This window comes from Brachyhypopomus gauderio, chromosome 3 (assembly GCF_052324685.1).
Source record: "Brachyhypopomus gauderio isolate BG-103 chromosome 3, BGAUD_0.2, whole genome shotgun sequence".
NCBI lineage: Eukaryota > Metazoa > Chordata > Actinopteri > Gymnotiformes > Hypopomidae > Brachyhypopomus > Brachyhypopomus gauderio.
In genome coordinates this window covers 33,363,909-33,382,401 of record NC_135213.1, presented here as the reverse complement: position 1 = coordinate 33,382,401, position 18,493 = coordinate 33,363,909, and the positions used below count along the sequence as shown (strand labels likewise).

The following is an 18,493-nucleotide window of genomic DNA, read 5'->3' as shown; positions in this document are numbered from 1 at the left end:
AGAAAAAGTATGAGTTTTTGTTAAAGCTGAGTGACTTGGTTGGTAAGACCAGGAGAATTTGTGTGAATCGTGCCTACTCTAACAAAAAGTAGAATCCCCAAACCCCAGGTCTGAGAAACATTAAATAAAGACCAGAATAAATAAAAGCTCACTTGTTTGCTTTTGTCATTTTAGTTCTCCTCAAATTCTTATCAAGAAAGGAAAACAATTCTAAAGCAAAAAAAAAAAAAGTTTTTCGGTGTGAAATGTAACATTATTTTAGTGTGGGTAATTGCAAAAGCCTGTGTGATAATTACCCCCAGGGAATGTGTGGGTGGAACCGTCGGGTCCCAGTCTGACCTGGTGGTCCTGTCTAAAGCAGCACCCAAATGCATCCACTGCAGTCTGAATCGAAAGAGTCGTACCTCTCACCTAAGATCGAGTAATCCTACAGTGTCTGTCGGCACGCCAGTTACACCAGCTGTGAGCTCAGGGTGAGTCTGGAGAGTGAGTGATAACTTTCAAGGGCTGGTTCGCAAGCTTTTATAGCTTCAGTTTAACCAGTATGAGGGAAACTCTGTGGTGAAACAGCGCCAAGCTCTGAGTCAGCATGTGTTAAGTATCTTCCAGTAAAATCATGCAGGAAGTTTACTCTGTGACTTAAATAACAGCAGAAACCAAACAAGTATGTGGTCATCATAAGAGACTATAAAATTATATCATGGAACAAAAAACCAACTTTATTTGTAGAACTATCCATCATTTTGTCAACAATCAATCAGCTTTCTGAATCATCTGTTGCAGAGACACAAACATTTGGGTCTAATCCGCAATAGAAAAGATTAATAATGTTTAATTATTGCTTTTGGTAGAAATGGTTGAGGATCAAATTGAGCATATCCTTATGACTCACCTCTTCACTGAAAGAATTTGGCTATGTGGTTTAATTCAATCAGCAGACAGAAGCAATGTATAGTTTCCCATTGAATCTACTTTGTCAGCTTTTCCATGGCACAGTGTTAACTTACGCTAGGCATCCTGGACAGAGATTAAGTCTACTCTTAAGTAATAAGCATTGTTGTTTGAAAATGCAGAATAATATTTTGAGTCTGAGACTCAAGGTGGATACAGGACACACGCGCATAAAAATCAAAGTGGTAAACGGAACCGAAATGTGCTGAATTGAACCTGAACACAGTTCACATTTGCTGAATGTAAACACCCCAATCCAGGAACATTCCCTTTCAAACATGGCTGCCTCGAGGCGTGACGTCAGCTTGGGGTGAAAGCAATGACTTTCATCATGTGACCTATGACCCCAGGAAGAACAAACCTTTCTTACACATTCCGGTGCCGGACATAAGAGGAGCTCTCCCTTGCCGACATCATTGCACTGCTCCCTTCGAGCCTTCATCCTAAGCCTGAGCTCAGGGTCTCTTTTTTCTGCTTTCTTGACAGATAGATTTGCAAAGTCACTTAGGGAATGTGAGGCCCAGGGTGTGGGGGCGTATCCACCCGGGTAACACAGCGCGCTTTGTGCCCCATTAGGCAGGTGCGACAGCTGAGGGCGGAGAGCAACTGGAAGCAGCCGCTAAACCCATAACTAGACTCTCACTCTTTCTTGAAATAGCACAATGAGAACTCTCCACGCTGATGGGCATTCATACATGGCAATGTTTGATGTCAATTGGGGGAAACTACAGATTCTCCAGAGTGACTCAGTGAATTTTATATTAAAACAGTTCAAGGTGAAGGAGCCATGGCTTCGGTTTCTACTGCTACGTAAAGGAGCTGTTTCACGTGATTCTTCCCTCAGAGCTTGTTTACGTGACTTACGTGACTTGTTTATGTGACTGAAAGTTCCACTTATTCTAATATTCTCTTAGGACAGGACGCAGGACAGGACTCACTCGACCAACAGAGGAACATTTGCCATCTAAACCTGAGCATGAAATAAAAAAATATACAGTACATATTGAATTGTGGCCCCCTGATTATTCCATTTGCAGAAGACACCAGCCTTGTCTGTAAATCCTCAAAAGTTCAATCATCTCAGCAGGCCTCCCAGCACCACATCTCTGCCATGTCGCTACCCCTAAACCAATCAGAGACGTTCACCACTTCGAACCACGCTGGCGTCAGGAAAGCAGCAGTGACGTGCACAGGTACAGCAGATCCCTCCAGCATGGCCAAGGTCAATAACCCAACAGAGACAGTTGTTTCTCCAGCCACCGCTGAAGATCAATTCACCCATAAGGAGTAAGACTCGGTGCGGTGTGATCCAGTCTGACCAGCAAAGAAGCAAAAACATATTTCAAAGAATTCAATTTGCAGCTCACACCCAACCAGGAGGCAGCCTTGGCATATTCGCCACAGCGTACTTGGGCGAGGTTTTGACAGCGTTAAGGTATGGCAACTCCGAGGTCATAAAAAATGAGTTACCATAACTCGCACGCCTCCACTAATGGCTTCAGCTCGGCGTCACGCCGCTGTATTTCATAGAATCTGGAAAATGTGTGACACGTCGGGAGAGTATGGGGTGGGGTGGGGTGGTGGTTAGGGGCCCGCGCCTCTCCAATTGCCCCATGCTGACAGCTGCTCCGCTCACGCAGGAGGAGCACAGCCACCCTCTCTGCTGTTCCCTGGGCCATTTAAACTTTAAAGCCCCTGCAAGGGTCAGCTGTAGCCCTGTGAGCGTGTGTACCGTGAAGCAGCTTCTCACTCCATCCCTCAAAACTCCCCGACTTTGTGGACTTCAGGGGGCCATTTTGTACACAGAGCACCTTCTAAGGGTCCTTTGAGCACTTCTGAAGATTTACACAAGGCCTCAGCTCAGCAAAAATGGGTGCGTTTATTGCTAAGATGTTGCTGCCTACCATTAGCAGTTTAGTGTTTCTTCCTGCAGCCAGCGTAGCCACCAAGAGAGGCTTCCACATGGAGGCCATGGTGTATTTCTTCACCATGTTCTTCACATCGGTAAGAGGCTTGTGTATTCATGATGCATCGCTTGAATGCCATTTAATCATAATATGTGTTTGCAGTCAATAATTTCCTCTGGTTTATGACAACTGTTCTTATAAAAACGAGAATTTATTGTTGAACTGTGTAACCTAATAATTACTACTAATTAAATTATTAATATATTATTAGTAATAATTAATCATTTATTACTAATTTAAAATCATTTGATGGTGCTGAGGTGTGGATGCCATCGACGTGTACAGCAATGGCTTCTCCGTTTATATCGCAGATCTACCATGCGTGTGATGGACCAGGACTATCCATTCTCTGCTTCATGAAGTATGAAATCCTGGAGTATTTCAGTGTTTATGGCACAGCTATTTCCATATGGGTCACGTTGTTAGGTGAGTGTAACGGCTTAAGGGCTCTTGTTTTGATTTTTGGAGTGAGGGATTTGTGAAATGAACATGAACTGTAACTTGGAGCTAGACTCTTGCAAAGGCTTCACAGCACCCCAATATGGAAACTTCAGGATTCACATAGATCTCTGGAACGCAGCATAAACGCTGCTTGTAGCAGACGACAGTTAAAAATTAATTTTTGAGAGTCATGCTAACAATAAGACGTGTGTTTATGTCTGGGAGCGGCGCCCGTGTCGTGATGGAGAGTGCGTGATCGTTTTCTCCTGTTCCCCACTCTTGTCCAGCTCTGGGAGACTTTGACGAGCCCAAACGTTCCACGCTCACCATGTTCGGAGTTCTCACGTCTGGCGTACGGATCTACCAGGACCGCTGGGGTTACGGCATCTACTCCGGGCCAATTGGCACAGCTGTGCTGATGATCACAGTCAAATGGGTGAGTGACTGAGGGAGACATGCCCCGTGCTGCCTGTCAGCAGCTCTTGGGTCTAGAACCATAGTGGCAGAACCATAGTGCTCGAACCACTGCTCCAGAACCTTATTGCCAACAGAGCTAAAGGCTGGCGTGAATTAAAGAGAATAGATTTTTGTAGGCCCTTATGGCTCCACATTTATCCGCTTGTGTCCTAAAGGCACTGGGTTCTGTTGTTCCAGTTGCAAAAAATGAAAGAAAAGAAGGGCCTGTATCCAGATAAAAGTGTGTACACGCAGCAAGTGGGGCCCGGGTGCTGCTTCGGAGCGCTGGCATTGATGCTCCGCTTCTATTTCGAGGTAATAAACTCCTCTGGCACTTGCTGTCTATGTGTCACCACATGCTGCCCAGAAGGGGACCGTCCACGCCTGCGTTAATGGCTTCCATTTGTTTGTGCAGGAGTGGGATTATGCTTACGTGCACAGCTTTTACCACCTGTCGCTGGCGGTGTCGTTCATTCTGCTGCTCCCCAAGAAGAACCGGTACGCCGGGACGGGACGCAACGTCGCCAAGCTCAACTGCTACACCCTCTGCTGCTGTGTATGAAGCCCCCCCCCCCCCCCCCCCTTTACGATGGCACTCATTTCTCGTAGCGGTAGGGCTAGAATGCATGTTGCCCCTTGGTCGACGTGCGCTCGTCGGTCTTTAATAGCGAAACCTTAACGTTTAGATTGGCGGTTTGTTTGACTGGCTTGATCGCAGATTTCCCAGCCGCCGGCGAAGGTGAACGCTCGGACGATCTGGACCGCGGCCCGAAGGCCTTGGATGCGGGCCTGTGGACCCGGTCTGCCTTCAACCCGCTCTCCTTCATGCACCGCGTGACACAACCATGGCTGTCAGCAGCGAGGAGAATCAGACGACCTTCAGGCAGGGCCGAGTGTGTCTAAGGCGACGTGCATGTGACCTACGCAGTCACAATATAAGGCTGAAAGAACGTCCTCTTCAGAATGACAATGGACCCATGGCCTTTGTCTCCAAACACATGATTAAGGTAAATAAATGGTTGCGTATAGCCAAATAATCTTAGGGTTACTGAGGGTGCTTACGTCCAGCTGGAAAGTTAGTGAGTCGCAAAACATAGCAGACATTTTATTTCTCCAGAATAAATAAATTGTCTTTTAAGATGTATCTCAGGAGGGAGCGCTTGTCCACGTTTCTCTCAGAGAGAGGGCTATGAAATGCAGCTTAGACTATGAAAAACAGCAGGATTGTAAAAAGCGTGTTAATCCTCATATTTATCCTCATGTCATCTGGTACGTTAGACATCTAAACGTAAGTGAAAGCAGCAAAAATGTTCCAGAAACAGGAAGCAAGCATTCATTATGATGTGCTCTGCAGCAGGTGGAAAGTAGTGTGTTTATCCCAGTGTATTTTGGTGATTATTTAATGTCATACCCAATATGCTAGCAATTCTGTGTAAATCTATTTATTTATTGTAATAACACAAATATTTAGTAGTACATGATTTCTGTCACTTCATGATTTATCTTCCCTTTTTAAACTAAAATGGTTAAATAAAGTGAAAATATTTATTTTGAATTACAAATGTTTGTCTTGCTATTTTGTTTCATGCAAAAAACGATAATTTGTCTGTGCAATCCACAAAGTTTAGACTAGGATCTTTAGCATTAATTCCCTTCACTTTCTTTTCACTAAACTTCCATCCATTTACATTCAATCCATCAGCCAACTGCTTCCAAAAAGTACAAACTCACGTGACATGTTTTAGACAAAACAGCCTTCTGCCAAACGTGAATGAAATTGTGGTCCGCAAAGCATTCTTTGGACTGAGGGACAGGCCTTCGACTCTCGTGCCCAGAGAAAGGTGTTTTTGTCTGGGGGTGAACTGCTAGCTCCTGTCTCTCTTGCAAGACCCAGCCCCTGCCAAAAAAAGAGTAACTGGACACTTTTATTGCGTGAGTTTGAAGCACTTCTGAGCTCCGTTATGGCCGAAGTCTGTTCGAAAGCACTTTGTTCGCGGTTTCGGGCCCCCCACACACACACGTACTGTCTGAGGAAGCTCCACCAGCCATTGCTACCACAAGGTTCAATCTGTGTGGGGCTTACTGCGACTGGTCGGAGGCAGCGGGGTTTGGCTCCGCTCCACAGTCTACAACAGCCTCAGAGCCGCAGTTCATTTTCGCAGTGCTCTTTTCCAAACAGAAGCACTGCTCGGCAACGCCTTCGACCTGCAATCTGTTTCATCACTCAGCCCAAATAAAGCAGCCTGAGACAGACGTGCAAATGCCGGACAATAAATCCTCGTATTTCAAAAACAGACGCGGATTTTGTTGTCAGGCGGTGGGCGTACCTGCCCAGAGCGGGACATGAAGATGTAGATGAGAGCTGACAAAGAGAGACCCTGGAGGCGGAAATGGCCTGGGATGGTTTGAGATTTACAGACACGATGCTAAAGCTTTCATACGTGCTTTAAGTGATGGTCTTTGAAGATCGCCTTTGCTAGGTTTTAATGAACTGAAATGTGTGAAATGCTTTGGACACCACAGCTTAATGCCTTCAACCTCATTCTTCATAAGGCTTTTTGTTAAATCTGACAGTAAGGATAGGACAGTCTCAAAATGATCTCACTCGAAATTTCTAAGCATTATGTTACTGTAACTGCTATAAACACATTCCATAAGAGGATTTTAAGAAGCATCGACACTTAGATTTACTGTATAAATTAGACTCGATAAGGTCTGTCGTGTGTGTGGTTATCCTCCTGACAGCTGCATACTGCCCCCCCCCCCCCCCCCCCCCCCCCCCACACACACACACACACACACGCACACAACACACCTCCCCCTCCCAGACAGCGACTGTGCATGGTTAATTGTAGATTTTCCAGGAAAACGTTCTATCATTTGGTCAAGAACATCCGACTCAGAACACCATATCATGTCTGACATTCTACTGTTATTGTGCCAAAACGTCTAGAATCCTGCTCTCAAAAGACTCAAAGTATGTGCTGCAGCGTTTGAGTGAGGCTGTTTGGAAGACTCCGGCAGGGACAGATCAGCTGTTTGGGTTTTCTAGACAGCATCCCAGCCCTTCCCCCGGTCTGACTGCCTTTCTCTCTCTCTCTCTCTCTCTCTCTCTCTCTCTCTCTCTCTCTCTCCCTCTGTCTGACTCTCTCTGTCTTACACACACACTCTCTCTCTCTGTCTGACTCTCTCTCCCTCTCTCTCTGTCTGACTCTGTCATACTCTCTCTCTCTCTCTCTCTCTCTCTCTCTCTCTCTCTCTCTCTCTCTCTCTCTCTCTCTCTCTCTCTCACTCTGTTTCAGCTGCTGTCCCAGTTGCTGAAGTACAGCTGCTCCACACTAAACTCTCACAGCCGAACAGCCACAAAGAAACGATCCTCTGGGTTGTTTTTCTACATAGTCGGGCCTCCCTCTGAACAAACACCTTGAAGTCACGCGCATGCCGCAGACTCTACACAGTCCCGCTCCCGGCCGCCCAGTTCGGCCCTCCCAACAATGGTGCTTTTGCCACCAGTTCCCACCACTGCTCACCATGGAAGCCCATATTGGAGTTACACTGTGCCAGAAATATCTGCATTATGCACAATGACAAGAACTCACTGTTTTCACCTGTACGTCATACATAGATTTGGTGTCAATCGCTGCATTCAAACCTCCTGTTTTCAGCTCACCAAAGACCTGGACCTTTCCTGGCCCGTTAATACAAATTTTGTGATGACAAAATAGATTTCAGAGAGCTCCCATCATGCCTTAAGCAAAACCTTTGCACTGAGAATGTTTATTTCTAAATCTTCTAAGAGCTTCTAACTACACACCTGCACTGTCAAGCACAGTGCCGTAACAGTCACACTGTTTGTGGCGCCAAGCTAACCACTGTTGACCCATTCTGACAAGGTCATTAACAACTGAGGCCTACACCCCCGAAGTCCCTCCAGGCATACGGACGCGGGGCTGTGGAGGAGGTTTGCTGCTGGGCCCGGAGCGTGGTCCGGAGTGGGGCGAGGCGTGGTCCCGGGTGATGTAGAGGCTGTCTCTGCTGCAGGACTCTCTTCACAGCCTTGGCCACCTGCACAACACCGAGAGGATTACCTTCAGCGGACACAGGAGACCCTGAACAACAGAGCTGTCACGTGAGGTAAAACCATAAAGAATGGAGATGTGTAGATGTTTTGATCTATTTATGACTATTTAGAAGTGATGAAGAAGATACAGCGTTGCCAGACGTGAAGCTTTCAAAGAGAAGCAGAGAAGCAGCCGTCTACTTTAGAGGCAGCGGCTGGCCGTGCTGGGCAGGTACCTGTTCCTCGCCCCTGGCTAGCTGGTGAGAGAAAAGCCGTGGTTCACGCCCTGCTTCCACATCCCGCCCGCCCGACGAGCTCTGGGAGTCTGTGTCTGACTGGCCGTCGCCGTCGTGTTCCAGGACCGTCCTCTCAAGTTTGCCACAGAGTCTGGAGAGGGAGGAGGCAGTGGTCAGCAAGCTCAGGCCACTAAGATGCCCCCTCCCCCCAGTACAGCACACCTGTGAGTTATACACAAGTGCCCTCGTGCGAGCCTCGTCTCTCTCGCACCTTGACACGGGAGAAGCTGTTCTTCTGCAGGCCTGGACCCGCTTCATCAGGCCGGCTCGGACCGTCTGAACAGCGGTACTGGATGTGACATCTGACAAAGAACAGCCCGGGAACAGGCTCAGCACCAGGGGCACCAACTGATCACAAGTAGAGTTAATACACATGGCTCTCTTTGCACACATTCAGACTCTTCTTATGCATTAAAGTAAATATGAGTGCTGTTAAATGCTGACATTTGGCTTCATGCTAATAATAGTGTTACTATAATTATTATTGACACGTAATAATAATATCACGTAGTATCATAATTTGGTGCAAACACTGCAGATTTCCTCACTCAACCTTATTACAATAAAAGTTTTTAAGGAAGGCTACTCTGTTGAAGTCTGATAGCAAGGATGAGACTACCGTCAAACGGTGCCTCACTTCTTAACAGGCATCTACTCGTTCCCTTGCTGTGTTTGGCAGGTATGATGAGGTCTGTGATGTGAACTTCTTCTGACAGCTGCACAATTTGTCAGTATCCCTTACAATGATAATGCTAACATAATGTACTTCATAAGTAATTGGAAAGCAATAGTTATTCAGTGTAATATTACACGATGAATCCACTGTGATGTACCGAGCCAAAATCCTGCACCGGACCTCCCGAGTCCCCGAGCCTGCTGGTGAGAGAGGCTTCACTCAGAGCCGCACAACATGGCCATGGACTAACCTCATCGTCGGAGGGATCTAAGATGAGGGCGCAGATGGCGTCCTGCTTCGCCTCCTCCACCCGGTCCATTCGGCTGTAGGCTTTGGCGCGGTTCCTGTAGAACCGTGCGATCCCGGGGCTGCGTTCGACGGCGGCAGAAAACTCCTCAACCGCCTCCTGGAACTTCCTGAGCCGAGTGAGGCGAGAATGCGCCTCAGTGCCATCGCTCGTTCTCGAAACCGAATCACGACCTAGGCCGATATAGGTCCCGTGGAGATGATGTGAATGGCTAAATGAACTTACAGGTCGTTGTAACTGTGGAGGCCAAGGGCGTTGTGAGCAGTGGCCACGCGCAGCGGGATGGAGGCGTTGCTGGGGTCGAGCTCTTCAGCCTGTTGATAGTCAGCTAGGGCAAATCGCCAATCTTTCTGCATATAAAAACAATCTGCAAGACCAAGAGACACGCGTGTAAAGTGGACATGCAAACAGATCCTTCTCAAACACAAACACTCTCAGACCCTTTGTTCAGTTTCAGCAATGCTAGTAGGTGAACCTGGTTATGTTGAACTTAACCCAGTTGCGTTATTCAGAGATGGCAACTTAACTGGCTAAAAGCAACTGGTTTCAAAACACTTTCGCTTTGCAGGGCCTGGTCTCTAGCAGTCCGGGCTCCTCCACACAAACCAGGAAGCTAATCACACTCCTCAGTTCTCCTGACCACCTCGGACCGCCTCAGCGTGGAAACCCCCCTGCCTCCACGCTCACCTCCCCGGTTGATGAAGAGGCCACTCTCATCTCTCTGCTCATGGATGGCCCGGGTCAGGAGCATGACGGCCTCGTTGTAGAAGCCCCGGGAGAAGCAGTGCACGGCAAAGTCATTGTAAGCTAGAACCAGCTGGGCATGCCCGTCCTCCTGGAGAGCTGCTGAGCGGTCGGGCTCGCTGCCCACAGGACGATCCACTCGGGCATCGCCAAGCTCCACCGCTAGAGCCAGGTCCTCTATGGCAGCGGTGAAGTCTTTCAGTCTGCGGTACAGTATTCCTCTGTGGCAAAGCAGATTTGCAAGGCTAACATCTAGTAGGTGTACTTAAGCATACTGACACAGGGTACGAGAATATGCACTAAAAATCTATATCTGATAAATGCAATATCTACTACGTTGCCAGATTTTTACAAACTTATGTCAGCTCATTACTGGCATAAAAATGCCCCCGCTGTCATCCAGTCATGCAGAAGAATCGCTTGGCTTTCCTCCTAATCCTCTCACCTGAAAAGGTAATACTGTGCCTTTTCTGGGCTCTGCTCTAGAGCGCTGGTGATCTTGACCAGAGCGTCCGACAGCTCTCCCTCCAGAGCCTTTGCGATGGCCCCCTGACTGGAGCGCTCCGCGGCCTCCTGCAGGTCTTCCAGCAGGTCCCGCGCTTGCCAACAGTTCGGATCGAGCCTCAGGGCCGACTTCAGGTCGAAGTAACACAGCGTGGCCTGAGAGAGAAAGAGTGCACGAGAACCTTCAGAAGGACGTAAGGGTACGCTGGCCGAGAGATATGTGTGGTGTGTCGGAGTTGACCTGATTGAGTTGGTGGTACAAACGGGCTCTTAGAGTGAAGAGGTCAGGCGTTGGGGTGTCAGTTTCGATCCAATTAGTGACCAGCCGAATGCAGTCAGAATAACGGCCTAGCGCAGACAGACATACCAAGCTAGAAACAGAAAGTGAGGGAGAGAAAGAGAGTGAAATAAAGAAATTGTCTGTTGTGGGTTCATTTGATTGTTGCAATTTATTCCAAATATTAGTAATAACTCACAGGACTTGGAATTATCAAAGCTTTAATAAATCATTTGGTTCTTTAATATGCTTTAGGCTTTAGGTGCAAGAGAGAACACAGAAACAGGCTGAAGAAAGCTACAATGGAGTGATGGAGACACAGCTCCCTCTGCTGGTGACTGACACCAACATCACAAAGACTTTAACAGAAAAGCAACACAAAATTCTATAAATGACAATAGGCTCATACTGACCTTCTCATGTGATAAGGTCTAAAGTCAGGCCTTAATTCGATCGCCTTGGCAAAAGACTCGAGTGCCTCTAAGAACATCCCTTGATCACAATGACACTGTCCCTAAAAAAGCACACAAATCAAACATATCAATCCAACACAGCATTTCGGCACCAAAAGCATCCACATGTACAGTTGTGATCAAATTTATTCAACCCCCACTGAAATAAAGTGTTTTGGCCAGTTTGACATTGATTTTGATCATTTCAGTCATCTTATTTACAATTATATCAAAGAGGCACTTATAAATTAGACAAACATAACATAATATTTATGATGGAATAACCACAAATGTCTTTACTGTGCTCACATCATTATCAGTTTTATTCAACCCCCTAGTGACATTATTTTTTAGTACTTAGTACAACATCCTTTTCCAGTTATGACAGCTTTCAAGCGTGAAGCATAGCTTGACACAAGTGTCTTGCAGCGACCTATGGGTATCTTAGCCCATTCTTCATGGGCAAAAGCCTCCAGTTCAGTCACATTCTTAGGCTTGCACACTGCAACTGCCTTCTTTAGGTCCCACCAGAGGTTCTCAATTGGATTTAAGTCTGGTGATTGCGATGGCCACTGTAGAATGTTCCAGCCTTTCATGTTCAACCATGCTCTAGTGGACTTGGATGTGTGCTTCGGATCATTGTCCTGTTGGAAGGTCCAACGTCTCCCAAGCCGCAGGTTTGTGACTGACTCCATCACATTTTCCTCCAAGATCTCCTGGTACTGAAGGGAATTCATGGTACCCTGCACACGTTGAAGCTTTCCTGTACCATTAGAAGCAAAACAGCCCCAAAGCATAATTGACCCCCCGCCATGCTTCACAGTAGGCAAGGTGTTCTTTTGTTCATAAGCCTGGTTCTTCCTTCTCCAAACATAGCACTGGTCCATTGTCCCAAACAGTTCTAATTTAGTTTCATCTGACCACAGTACACTGTTCCAAAACCTTTGTGGCTTGTCCACATGACTTTTGGCATACTGCAGTCGACTTTTCTTGTTCTTTGGAGTCAGCAAGGGGGTGCGTCTGGGCGTTCTGGCATGGAGGTCTTCGTTATGCAGTGCGCGCCTTATTGTCTGAGCTGAAACTTCAGTGCCCACATCTGACAGGTCTTTTTTCAGTTCCTTAGCAGTCACGCGGGGATTTTTCTCCACATTACGCTTCAGGTAGCGCACAGCAGTTGCGGTCAGGATCTTCTTTCTGCCACGACCAGGTAACGTTTCCACTGTGCCCTTTAACTTGAACTTGCGAATGATACTTCCGATAGTGTCTCTTGGAATATTTAACAACTTCGCAATCTTTTTATATCTATTGCCATTCTTGTGAAGAGCAATAATGTAACGGTGGGGTGGTACCATGACTAGGGGGCGGACGCACTGGCGCTAGAGAGCAGGACTCAAGGCTGTTAGAGGTTGCCATACTGGCTAACCGGAAAGCGCCCACACGGATAACTCTACTCTTGCGTGGCATGGCAAAACACAAACACAATGACTACAGACTAATCAGATAGGAACACGACACATACTCAAGGTAACTCATACAACTAGATTTATGTGAAGTATACGAGAAAGATGATCATACACAAAGAACCACAACATACGACGAGAGGCTATACAAAGACACCGGGACTAAACACGAGACCTAAGCAGAACAAACAGAAACGAAGACCATAATACATACTATACACTCTAAACCTGGAAACACTGAACACATCGACTACTACACTGAACACAGACTCTCAGAATAACACACAGCTTGATTACAACATAAGGACAAGATAACACTGAATCACCTTACACACTTAAACTAGAACGAAGTACACACAGCAGACTTTAACAAGGAGAACGGATTCAAACATACAAACCGAAGTACATGCAAGACGTAGAGTGAAACAAACAGAACAGAAGCACACGCAAGATCCAACCCTATATCTACGACCTGAAACAAGACTCTCAAACATACATATGAAATGAAACATTGACCCACACCGAATACCTGGAACACAAAGAATAAATACAAACCCAAACGAACACACAACAAGTGACAGCTGAATCCAATGACAAAAACAGAGGCGGAACTAAACAGAAACCGAAAAGACTAGAGGAGGAGGAGCCAGGCTACACAGACAGGGAGGGGGGCGGAGCCAGGTGTGACAGAACCCCCCCTCTAAAGCGCCACTCCGGGGCGCTTAAAACTATACCAGAAAACAAAAAGTCACGCAGAAACCGGGGCAAAACCAGGACGAACAACACGAAAACCAGGGAACAAGACAGGAGACATGGGGGCAGGACCAGAAGCAGAAGATGGTGAACACCTAAAACCAGAACCAAACAGTGAGGACACGGAAGAGGCAGGGGACACAGGGGAAGCGAACCGAAATGGAACACTGGTCGTTGTTGGCACATCACCGGATGGCACAGGCCCAAGTGACCCAGACGCCGAGAACGGACTGGATCCCACTGGAGGCACTCCAGAAGGCGAGGCTGCGGAAAAGGAAACATAACCGGGAGTGTGAATGGGAGTGGGTGAGGAACCAGCCGAACCATCAGAGGGAGAAGAGGTAAGTATAGGAGGAGACCTGGGGGGAAAAACCGGATTGGAGGAACAGGAGACAACCGCGGTGAGTATTCGAAAAACAACAGATACATGAACAGGAATGAGTTGAACACACAGACAAGGAACCGGAACCATACAGGGTACAAAAATACATGAACCTGAAACAGACATGGGTACAGAGACTACAGAGGAACAAGATGAGGTCACAGGAACTGGTACAAACACATATTCAGGGACAGGAGTCCAGAACAAAAGTTTCTTTTGGGACATATGTTCCAATAGTTCCCACATCACAGGGGTTACGCTGACCCCTGTAACACAGTCATAGTCCTCTTGGGTGGCTGTTCCCAGCAATCCCTGTGGCAGGGTAATGGGCACAGGTTGCGCAGGTCCTGGCCCAAGCGGAGTAGGTCCTGGCCCAAACTTAGCAATCTGAGGGACAGGCAAAGACCCCTTGCAGGACACCGGGACGGGCGGCGACGACCACCTCCCAGCAGCGGGAACAGGTAGCAGCGACGGCTCTGACCACCTCCGGACAGCAGGAACAGGCGCCGGCAACGGCGGCGACCCCCTCCGGATAGCAGGAACAGGCGGCGGCAACGGCGGCGACCCCCTCCGGACAGCAGGAACAGGCAGCGGCAACGGCGGCGACCCCTTCCGGGCAGCAGGAGCAGGCGGCGGCAACGGCGGCGACCCCCTCCGGGCAGCAGGAACAGGCGGCGGCAGCGGCGGCGACCCCCTCCGGGCAGCAGGAACAGGCGGCGGCGACCCCCTCCGGACAGCAGGAACAGGCGGCGGCAGCGGCGGCGACCCCCTCCGGACAGCAGGAACAGGCGGCGGCAACGACGGCGACCCCCTCCGGGCAGCAGGAACAGGCGGCGGCAATGGCTCAGACTTCCTGCGGGGCAAGGGAACAGGTGCAGACCCCTCCTGGGCCTGCGGCACACTCGCCAACCTCTCCTGGGCTCCACACTCATAAACAGGCCTCTCCTGGGCCTCACGCTCACAGACAGGCCTCTCCTGGGCCTTAAACGCACAGACAGGCCTCTCCTGGGCCTCAAACGCACAGACAGGCCCCTCCTGGGCCTCGAACTCGCTGACAGGGCCCTCCGGGGTCTCGAACTCGCTGACAGGGCCCTCCGGGACCTCGAACTCGCTGACAGGGCCCTCCGGGACCTCGAACTCGCTGACAGGGCCCTCCGGGACCTCGAACTCGCTGACAGGGCCCTCCGGGACCTCGAACTCGCAGGCAGGACCCTCGGGGACGCTCACAGGCCGCTCCTGGACCTCGGGGACGCTCACAGGCCGCTCCTGGACCTCGGGTTCGCTCTCGGACCGCTCCTGGACCTCGGGTTCGCTCTCGGACCGCTCCTGGACCTCGGGTACGCTCTCGGACCGCTCCTGGACCTCGGGTACGCTCTCGGACCGCTCCTGGACCTCGGGTACGCTCTCGGACTGCTCCTGGGCGGCTGGCGTAGGCGTAGGCTGGGCGGCTGGCGTAGGCGTAGGCTGGGCGGCTGGCGTAGGCGTAGGCTGGGCGGCTGGCGTAGGCGTAGGCTGGGCGGTTGGCGCAGGCTGGGCGGCTGGCATCGCTCTGAGGTACTGTTCAGCCCTACGGGCTGCTACAACCTCTGGGTCGGACCAATCGTGTGTCCAATGTTCTGCATTATACTTGCCAAAGCGAGCTCTAAGCATTCCAAAAAACCCATCCAAAGTCTCCATCTCATGGGCTCTCCGTGACATTAGGAGATCGGCCCATTGTAGGGCCTTCCCCTCCAGGTATTGTAGCAGGTATCTAACCTTAAGAAATTCGGGAGGTTGTGGGCCGAGCAAACAGTCAAAAAACAATCTGCTCTGGTAAATAAAACCTTCCAGAGGGCCTTCCCCATTAAACTCATGTGGAGGACTAATCTCCGAAGGCAGTTCAAATGGTTCTCCTCGTTTTATCCGTTCATGCAGGTCCCTAGGAAAAGCGAGGACCTCCACCTTATGCTCTCTCGCTGCGTCCTGACTTGGTGGGTCAATCTGTAACGGTGGGGTGGTACCATGACTAGGGGGCGGACGCACTGGCGCTAGAGAGCAGGACTCAAGGCTGTTAGAGGTTGCCATACTGGCTAACCGGGAAGCGCCCACACGGATAACTCTACTCTTGCGTGGCATGGCAAAACACAAACACAATGACTACAGACTAATCAGATAGGAACACGACACATACTCAAGGTAACTCATACAACTAGATTTATGTGAAGTATACGAGAAAGATGATCATACACAAAGAACCACAACATACGACGAGAGGCTATACAAAGACACCGGGACTAAACACGAGACCTAAGCAGAACAAACAGAAACGAAGACCATAATACATACTATACACTCTAAACCTGGAAACACTGAACACATCGACTACTACACTGAACACAGACTCTCAGAATAACACACAGCTTGATTACAACATAAGGACAAGATAACACTGAATCACCTTACACACTTAAACTAGAACGAAGTACACACAGCAGACTTTAACAAGGAGAACGGATTCAAACATACAAACCGAAGTACATGCAAGACGTAGAGTGAAACAAACAGAACAGAAGCACACGCAAGATCCAACCCTATATCTACGACCTGAAACAAGACTCTCAAACATACATATGAAATGAAACATTGACCCACACCGAATACCTGGAACACAAAGAATAAATACAAACCCAAACGAACACACAACAAGTGACAGCTGAATCCAATGACAAAAACAGAGGCGGAACTAAACAGAAACCGAAAAGACTAGAGGAGGAGGAGCCAGGCTACACAGACAGGGAGGGGGGCGGAGCCAGGTGTGACAAATAACCTCTTCTCTTGTCTTCTGGGACCATTCTCTTGCCTTCACCATGCTTGGAAACACACCAGTAGATGTCTAGAAGGAGCTGAGTATTACAGTCCTTTTAAATCTGCCTAATTGGTGCTTATCATGCTTGATTGCTGCTCGTTGACATCCACAGATGTTTTCAATACCTGATGGAAAACACTGGAATGAACCTCTGTTCTTAGGAGTGGTAGTTGTAAAGGGGTTGAATAATTGTGTCAATGAAGAAATCACAAAAAGGCCATTTAATACTTTATGACAAAAAAAAATGATGCTATCTTAGTTGCATTTAGTTCTTTAACAAGTCCTTGTAAGATTTTATTATGAACACAATTACAAATGTGCACTGAATTCCATAAAACCCTTCGCAGCATTGGGGGTTGAATAAATTTGATCACAACTGTATATAAAGGCACAGCTGGGACTTGTGAACAGTGGCTCAAGGCTGAAATGTCACCAATAGTGAATGAGCTTCCTCTTGGTTTAAACTGCTCCGGTCTTGCTAATAGACTGACCCAGAGTCAGTCCACAGTGAGGTGATTTAATATCACACCATTTGGTATAACTGTGAAACCACTAATCCATTGTAGTCACCTGCAGATAATGAATGAATGCAAGTCGGTCAAGATGGACCCTGGTGTGTGGTTCCAGGTAGCAGGCGTGCTTGTAGTCAAGAGCTGCAGATCTGAAGTCACACAGCTGAAGATGTGACTCTGCTCTCTCTACGTAGAGTTGAGTCTACAGTAACACATACAAGTCATTAAATGTATAATAGAATATTTGCTGTGTTTATTAATACCATATTCAGATATTTTTGGCCTTTACCCGCTCTGGCTGTAATGTTATGGCTTTGGAGAAACAAATGACAGCCCGCTCAAAGTGTGATTGTAACATAGCTGCCATGCCTGCTTCATAACTGCAAAACACAGCCCAAGATCCACTTTAGTGCAGTCAAAGCTGCTATAAGTACTGCAAACCCTCTCAGGAAACAAACACTTACTGATGGTTTGCCTTATCCTTTAATATAAGGTCGGCACACAAATCCGGCCTCTGTAGTTTTAACTCTGGACTCTGGAAAATTCTGCTGGAGCCGAACAGTGTTCGTATTGCAGCCTCTCGTGAAGATGTGCTCTTTGGCCCCATCCTATCCGAGACCTCCATCTTAGATGAGCACACAAGCATGAAAATGACTTAAGAGTTTTATATTCATACATATTTGGCATTATGGAAAAAATGAAAACATAACCCTCATTCTCGTTTCAGAGGTCATTAAACTGACGGTAAAGGTAGAACACACTTGGAATTTTAGGACTCCACAGAATGAATGTTATGATTTACATCTAACACACTCTTCGTAATGGTTCTGCCTCCTAGATAATCAAAAGCACTTTTCACAGCTAATGAAGGACCTCTGTCTGAAACGTCCTGCTTCAGTGGAAACCTTTTGTGCTTCACTACAAGTTTGAAAACTCCTACTTACTACATTACAGTTATTCACCTGTAATTTTCTTACTCCCTGGAATCGTCAGATAGATATAACTCTGCTTTTTTGTTTGTTTGTTTGTTTTTACAGTATGAGTACTAAATAGGATTCTCTTACTTTGTCTTCAGAACATCTGCATAGGGGTAAATCTGTCCAAAACGCCTGTGAAACGAATTTACTTGGATACCAGACAACTGTTACACCAAAATCAAATCCTCCAGCAACTAGCCTGGTACTTAACCAATGTGGAAACAAAGTTACTATGGGAACACTAGTTGGAATAGAACAGTAAAAAAAGTCTTTTGTCGCATCTGCATATGAAACTTAAATAAAACGACATATTTATTTTGCCTTCGGGTGTTGTAAAAAGACAACAACAACATAATTAATCGCATTCTACGAATGTAATTTAACGCGTGTGTATTTTGTTTCCTAGTGCAACACTGCGATAGCATCCTGGCTT

The 18,493-nt window shown here is 47.7% G+C and overlaps 2 protein-coding genes across 3 annotated transcripts; one reads left to right on the top strand and one right to left on the bottom strand.

Annotated features, from left to right (window-relative positions):
• Nucleotides 1-2,684: 2,684 nt before the first annotated feature.
• Nucleotides 2,685-5,119, top strand: mymk (myomaker, myoblast fusion factor). 2 transcript variants are annotated; one of them, XM_076998627.1, is made up of 6 exons: nucleotides 2,685-2,955; nucleotides 3,230-3,344; nucleotides 3,647-3,795; nucleotides 4,014-4,130; nucleotides 4,231-4,371; nucleotides 4,534-5,119. In XM_076998627.1, the coding sequence occupies exons 1-6, from the start codon at nucleotides 2,821-2,823 to the stop codon at nucleotides 4,651-4,653; spliced, it is 777 nt and encodes a 258-aa protein (XP_076854742.1). In that variant the 5' UTR covers nucleotides 2,685-2,820; the 3' UTR covers nucleotides 4,654-5,119. The 2 variants fall into 2 exon arrangements, with proteins under 2 accessions (XP_076854742.1, XP_076854743.1); XM_076998628.1 differs by lacking the exon at nucleotides 4,534-5,119 and having other exon boundaries at nucleotides 4,231-4,377.
• A 1,827-nt stretch (nucleotides 5,120-6,946) lies between these two features.
• On the bottom strand, nucleotides 6,947-18,472 carry LOC143509236 (tetratricopeptide repeat protein 16-like). The gene is made up of 13 exons (XM_076997738.1): nucleotides 18,148-18,472; nucleotides 17,548-17,708; nucleotides 17,373-17,463; nucleotides 17,142-17,285; nucleotides 11,093-11,193; nucleotides 10,644-10,773; nucleotides 10,344-10,558; nucleotides 9,842-10,119; nucleotides 9,380-9,521; nucleotides 9,098-9,263; nucleotides 8,383-8,519; nucleotides 8,112-8,262; nucleotides 6,947-7,880 (listed from the first exon to the last, which is right to left on the bottom strand). The coding sequence occupies exons 2-13, from the start codon at nucleotides 17,706-17,708 to the stop codon at nucleotides 7,713-7,715; spliced, it is 1,884 nt and encodes a 627-aa protein (XP_076853853.1). The 5' UTR covers nucleotides 18,148-18,472; the 3' UTR covers nucleotides 6,947-7,712.
• Between the last annotated feature and the right edge of the window lie 21 nt (nucleotides 18,473-18,493).

What these genes read in the sequence shown, in the direction of transcription:
- mymk (XM_076998627.1), top strand. Translation starts at nt 2,821, where the DNA reads ATGGGTGCGTTTATTGCTAAGATGTTGCTGCCTACCATTAGCAGTTTA. An exon ending in TCACCATGTTCTTCACATCG is followed by an intron (nt 2,956 to 3,229) that starts GTAAGAGGCTTG and finishes TTTATATCGCAG; the next exon opens with ATCTACCATGCGTGTGATGG. An exon ending in CATATGGGTCACGTTGTTAG is followed by an intron (nt 3,345 to 3,646) that starts GTGAGTGTAACG and finishes ACTCTTGTCCAG; the next exon opens with CTCTGGGAGACTTTGACGAG.
- LOC143509236 (XM_076997738.1), bottom strand. Translation starts at nt 17,708, where the DNA reads ATGGAGGTCTCGGATAGGATGGGGCCAAAGAGCACATCTTCACGAGAG. An exon ending in AGACCTTATCACATGAGAAG is followed by an intron (nt 10,774 to 11,092) that starts GTCAGTATGAGC and finishes TTCTGTTTCTAG; the next exon opens with CTTGGTATGTCTGTCTGCGC. An exon ending in TAGATCCCTCCGACGATGAG is followed by an intron (nt 8,520 to 9,097) that starts GTTAGTCCATGG and finishes ACTTGTGATCAG; the next exon opens with TTGGTGCCCCTGGTGCTGAG.